Source organism: Danio aesculapii, chromosome 4, assembly GCF_903798145.1.
Source record: "Danio aesculapii chromosome 4, fDanAes4.1, whole genome shotgun sequence".
Classification (NCBI taxonomy): domain Eukaryota; kingdom Metazoa; phylum Chordata; class Actinopteri; order Cypriniformes; family Danionidae; genus Danio; species Danio aesculapii.
The window spans coordinates 1,911,025-1,917,521 of record NC_079438.1 but is presented as its reverse complement, the minus strand read 5'-3'; the positions used below and the strand labels follow the sequence as shown (position 1 = coordinate 1,917,521).

The window sequence follows — 6,497 nt, the reverse complement described above, 5'->3', positions numbered from 1 at the left end:
ATTCAGGACGGTGACGAGTCTGCTTACAGACAGGAGGTTAAGGAGTTGGCTGTCTGGTGTAGCCACAACAACCTGGAGCTCAACACGCTCAAAACAGTGGAGATGATAGTGGACTTCAGGAGAAACCCCCCTGCTCTCCCCCCACTGAGCATCATGGACAGCATTGTGGCAGCAGTGGAGTCATTCAGGTTTCTGGGCACCACCATCTCTCAGGACCTGAAGTGGGAAACTCACATTGACTCCATTGTCAAAAAAGCTCAACAGAGGATGTACTTTCTTCGTCAGCTGAGGAAGTTTAACCTCCCAAAGGAGCTGCTGAAACAGTTCTACACCTCCATCATTGAATCAGTCATCTGCACATCAACAACTGTCTGGTTTAGCTCAGCTACTAAATACGATCTCCAAAGACTACGTCGAATAGTTCGGACTGCTGAGCGAATCACTGCTACAACCCTTCCTACTCCCCAAGAACTGTACTTATCCAGAGCGAGCAGAAGGGCTGCCAAAATCACTCTGGACCCCTCACACCCAGCACACTGCCTCTTTGAACTTTTACCTTCTGGTCGACGCTACAGAGCACTGCGCACCAGAACAGCCCGACACAGAAACAATTTCTTCCCTCAGGCAATCCATCTCATGAACACTTGATGATAATAATTGCAAAACCAACATCACTACTTGCTATACACTTTTATACACATATACACTTATTTAACAACACTCTTTACATGCCAATTTGCACATAACAGCTGCACGTATAACGTTATATATAGTAATAAACACGTACATACACTTGTCAATCTGTATATTTGCACTCAATACTTACTTCTATTTTTTAAATATATTTATTATCTGTTTTTTGTCCTGTCTCTGTAATCCTGTTGCACTGTAGAAGCTCTGTCACCAAAACAAATTACTAGTATGTGTGAACATACCTGGCAATAAAGCTCTTTCTGATTCTGATTCTGATTCTGACTGGGAGATCTGACAGAACAAAAACTGTATTCTATAATACTAAGATACAGCCCTGCTATTGTCATCTGCCTGCCACAAAACAGACACGTTTTTTTTTATGTTTTTATTTAATTTTTTTTCTTTTCTATTTTTGTTTTTTTTACAACCCAGGCTCATTCTGAAAACGTAGTCCCGAGGACGTTTCTGGAGTCCACGAATTATGTAGCCAGAGGTACGTATGGCTGCATTTCGTATTTTAAGCGAACGCTGCGGCGCGGTATGACGCCGTTCCTTTTAGCGCTCGCCGGCTGACCGGTTACCTTCGTGTGGAGGGCTTTCCCGCCGCAACCAGTTTGTCTGGTTAGCTCGTCCTGTACGTCGGCAGACTCGAGACACAGAGAGGAGCTGACCACGATGACGACCAGGTTTGAATCTGGGGAATACCAGTTCCAGAAATCAGGTAAGACTAAAACAGAATCCAAGAAATAAAGCGAAGAGGTTCATAACAGGGTGGGAATGTGGTAAAATCCAAAAACGTGGTAAAAAAAACAAAAAACGGATGAGGGCTTTTCTTTTTCCGGACAGCTTTTGTAAAGCGTTGGTTGGGTTTAGGGCGGGCAGGTCAATCGGTAAAATTGGTTGGGTTCGGGGAAGGAGGAGGGTGGGTTGGCCGGCCGATTGGCCGGTCGCCCAGTCAATCATTCAGCCAGTCGGACGGAAGTTCGTTTGACAGCGGCCTCTGGTGGGTTCATGCGAGAACACTGCGGGCGTGAACGGCACTCACGGGAGACGTCTGAAAAGCCAAAAAGGCGCACACAGCGGCCTCTCGCGGATTCGCGAAAACCAAAAACTGCAAAAATACATACCTCCCGGGAACTATTTTGCGGTCTCCAGAAGTTGTGGGGTCCGTTCTTTCTATGTGGATTATTCGGTTAGCTGGATTTAGATATTGACGATATGAAATGATCCTGGATCGTTTAGTTCTTCCAAAATCATCTGAGATTTGTTGTCATAGCAACAGTTCTGCTAGCTCAAACCTACTAGGGAGCAGGCTCATTTCATAAAAACAGGATTAGATTGGTTTAGTTCAAGCAAAGATAACACCGAAAGTATGTACCAAATGCTGATATTTTCCTACAGTAGTTATATACACTTGGGAAAATAGTAAATATTTTTTATATATGAAGTTAAAAATATATATTAATCAAACTTATGCAATCTGCAATCCGAAATAAAGTACAAAGACTGCCACCTGGTGGTTTAAAGAGAAAATTTATTGATATGAACTTTTTAGGTACAAACGTGTACACGCACAATATTCGACTTTAAAAAATAATGATAATAAATGAATAAAGGATAATAATTTATGCAGTTATTCCTTACGTCGATTAAAAAAACTTGAGTAGGGCTAGGCTACTATAATAAAGAAAATCTTCTCTAAATGTAGAACTGAATACATTGATATGCATTGAAATACATGATGAATACTCTTGACACATGAAAGTGTCAGCTCACAACAAATGTGGAAAGTTATTGCGTGTCATATTTAACAAACCGTTTACTGCTAATTTTATGCAATTTTGCTCATATGGATAACTGAATATTAATTGAATATTAACTGAAACCCGATTGCTCCTCCACTACGTTGAAGTCAGGGGCACCACTAGTCAGTTCGGACCCTCCAAAGTAAAGACAGGGACGAGGGGTAGTAACTCCTGGGGCCCCTAAAGTGCGTGGGGCCTTAGAATCGTCCTAACTTCCTTCACATAGCGGCACCCCTGATTTTGAGGTACAAGTGATACAAGTGTTTCTATAGCAAAGAACTGCAAATATGCTGATATAACAAGCTATCCATAAACACACACCTTGTGCTCTTGCTCTGCAAAGCTGTGGTTTGCTGATTAAATGAAAAACGAGTTGAAAACGGAGCAGAAGTCTGCAGCTGTTTTCATATCGGAGACGATAATTTAGTTTTATAGAGTTCATGAATAATCACAAGAGTTTTAGGGGACTAAAGTGACGTCCATGCTGTTATATAATTTTACCTGAATGTTTCAGCAAGACATCATTCAGGTGACTTGTCTTCCAAAAACTCACGAAATGCTCAGAGGTGCTGCAGTCGTCAGGGGGCACAAGATAAACAGAAATACACAAATTGCAACAAGTTAAAAAACATTTGGTTTACAGTTAAAGGAGACGTGAATACACAAATTTGAGAAGTCTTGTCAGCAAAACGAGCATACGCTATTATTGATCCTCAGAAGTTGTAATACCCAAACGGTTCATGGAAAAAAAGTAGGCATACAGAGTGTACATGGATGTGGCCCAGACTACACAACTATAAATTGCAAATCCAGATAAAAATAAACTTACCAACCTAAATAATGTTTCAGTTACACTTTGACATTGAGAGATACTGACAATGCTCTCAATATTTTACATTAACGTAATAAACTTGGACAGTATAATCACTGTAGACAAGGAGTTTAATTATATATATAAAAATAAAATAATAAATAGCAAAACTATACATATCAGATCATCAAAAGTCCACATTGTATATCTGGTTGCGGATCAGTTGTACTTGGCAAATTAAAAACTTTATATTAGATCAGCAGACGTGTCACTGCATGGAGTCTTTGAAAGACTATTGTAAGCCATTTTAAAATGGACACTGATGACAACAAAGATAACTGAAATATTGGAGATGCAACAGTCAATAAAAGGCAAGTTATAAAACTGAGGTCCACACACACACAAAGACATTTAAATCATATTTTATTGACATCAGAAAGCAAGCAACTCAAGAACCAGAACACAAGTATCTAGGACTTCACTTGCTGCAACAGCCTGAACAACTTCTGGGATGAAGGCCTACTATTTTGAGCAGGTCCAGGAGCATTTTGACCTGTGACAGACTGATAATCCACCTGTAGTGGAGATACAAGTTCAGGTTGAACTGACTGAAACACAGACTCATGGTTTGACACTACCGGACTGCTCAATGCTTGGGAACTTGATGGCACAAGCACTGAAGAGGTCTGAAATCCAGGCTGTAAGACGGTCTCATAACTTGTTAGTACCAGAGGCTGGTAGCTGGACTGCACTGGCACACCAGAGGAAGAGCTGGACTGAGTGAGAGACTGACTAATGGGCAGCATTTGAGGCTGGGAAACAAACTGCCCTGGAACGGGAGATATCTGGTACTCAGCAAGAGAGATGGTCTCTGAACTTGATGGTGCCAGGGGCTGGTACATGGGTTCCACTAGCAAAGCCTGGGGAGTGTAGCTTGGCCGAGATGGAGACTGCTGAACAGATAGCACTTGAGCTGGTGTTAGAATGGATTGGAGCGTTGATGTGAGGGGTCTGGGATGGTTGGGCTTCACAGGTGCCTGGTGGCTGAACTGTACAACAGGTTTGGTGTACAGAGTTAGGACTGGAAGACTGGTTCTAAGTGGAGACCGAAACCTCCTCTGGTAACCGTGTCGAGGTAACTCTTGGCATGAATAAAGCTTGGAGCCGATCTGGTGAACCCCATGAGACTGCACTGGCTTGATAAGGGGTTGCCCACTTTGCTCGACAACATACTCATAGGTGGATAGACCTGCTTGCTGGCTGATCGGTTGGGTTACAGATAAGCTGACGTGTGCTGGCTGTTGGAGACCGGGCTCGGCCACAAACTGGTAGCTGATGGGTCCTGGCTGGGCCTCTGATTGGGATCCGACCTGCACCAGTTGCTTACCATCGGAAAGAGACACCGATTGATAGCTGGCTTCTGCTTGTTGAACAGTCGGTTGGGCTACAGACTGGTAGCGGATTTGTGCTGGTTGGACAACAATTTGGGGCACAGACAGGTAGCTGGTTTGTCCTGGCCTTTGGAAAGCAGACTGGGCCTCTGATTGGTAGCTTGATTGTACTGGCAGTTGTGGAGCAGGTTGGGGCCCAGACTGGTAGTTTGTTTGTACTGGTATTTGGCTAGTGGACTGCACTACAAGACTAGAACTCGGTATAGTGAGGGTACTTGTACTGGATGGAAGCTGGGACACAAAATGAGGTCTGCCTTTTTGGGGCTTGAGAGGAGTCAGGCCACTGGGCTGAGCCGTAAAGACAAAACTACCATGTAGTGGTTGTTGGTCATCTGACTGGGAAATAGATTGGCTTGTCTGAACTAGCTGCTGGCTGGAGGCCTGGGCCACAGAGGTGTCAACTGCCTGTTGAATAAGTTGATTGCTGGGCCGGACCACAGAGATGTCGACATGCGGAGGCTGCACACCACTTGGCTGATTTACAGTCTGGCTGACAAGTTCATAGTTAGCCACAGCAAGGTTGCTTGGCACACTGCCATATTGTAATATTTGTAAGCTTGGATGTGATGCAGGTTTTTCTGGTTTGAGAGGCTTCAAAGTGTTGAATGTTGGATTTTGAACTGGTCTGGAACCAAAAACAATATTAGGACCAGATAGGTGGGGTTTACCTCTCAGAGGCTTATGGGGTCTTCTACCGGCATGCTCTGCAGACTGGGAACTAGACTGTGGTAGTTGTTGGCCACTGGACAGGGACAACTGCAGAGGGCTAGACAGAGCCACGGTTCCAGAACTTGCTGGTTGCTGACTGTTGGAATAGGGGACAGTCTGCACTTGAGCAGTTAGCAGCACTGGCTTAGGAACGGAGTAACTGCTCTGCTGCAATGGCATCAAGACAGAAGAACTGATGACTTCAGATCCTTGGACATTTGTTGACTGACCCACATCATTCCCAGACATGCCAATACTCACTGCATTTCCCACAGTACCATAAACAAGACTACCACTTCCAGTAGAATCAACACCAGATCCCTGAAGTTCACTTGTGGAAGAATCAGAGCCTGTTTTCTCAACAGTCATGAGAACGCCTGAAGAGCCAGTCTGAGAACTGTAGCTTCCTGCATCATAGACCCCTTTAACTGCAGCACTGTAAATCGATCTCTTGCTGGGATTATTAGGTCCAGGATCACATGCACCAAGGGCTAAAAGTACTGCAAAGCAATAACTGCAAAAGAACAACAGCCATTTAATAAATGTTACACTACAATCAAAAACAAACCTATCTTAAAACAACATACCTTAAAATCCACATTGTTGCTGCACCCATAGTAAGTCAAGTCAAACCAACCATCCACTACTGTCACCAAATAAAACTACAAAATAAAAAGAAAAGCTTTCAACACACCATGTGGAGCTGCTTCTGCTCTGCTCTTTCTATAGTGTCTGCAACTAGTGATCAGTTGTTTCAGGAGTCACTAATGGATCATTATTAGTTTCAGCTGTCTATTGTCAGGTGTTACACATTATGTTCACGGTATGTCAGGTGACTCAAACAAAATAGAAAACCTGATACATTTTTCCAAACAAATGTGCTGTTAAAAGTATAGTGATGGTGAAATAGAATGATTTGAGTTGTGTTCATCAAAAGTACACGTTTTTTATAGAAATAAAAGTTGCTTATTAACTAATTTACTGAGATTATTTTCCTGATTAACTGCATGTCAGGTTGGCCAGTTAATT

The 6,497-nt window shown here is 43.1% G+C and overlaps 1 protein-coding gene across 1 annotated transcript; it reads right to left on the bottom strand.

Annotated features, from left to right (window-relative positions):
• Nucleotides 1-3,731: 3,731 nt before the first annotated feature.
• Nucleotides 3,732-6,158, bottom strand: LOC130222439 (uncharacterized). Its single transcript, XM_056455010.1, has 3 exons — nucleotides 6,056-6,158; nucleotides 4,809-5,982; nucleotides 3,732-4,763 (listed from the first exon to the last, which is right to left on the bottom strand). Exons 1-3 carry the CDS (start codon nucleotides 6,082-6,084, stop codon nucleotides 3,780-3,782), a joined length of 2,187 nt encoding a protein of 728 aa, XP_056310985.1. The 5' UTR covers nucleotides 6,085-6,158; the 3' UTR covers nucleotides 3,732-3,779.
• Between the last annotated feature and the right edge of the window lie 339 nt (nucleotides 6,159-6,497).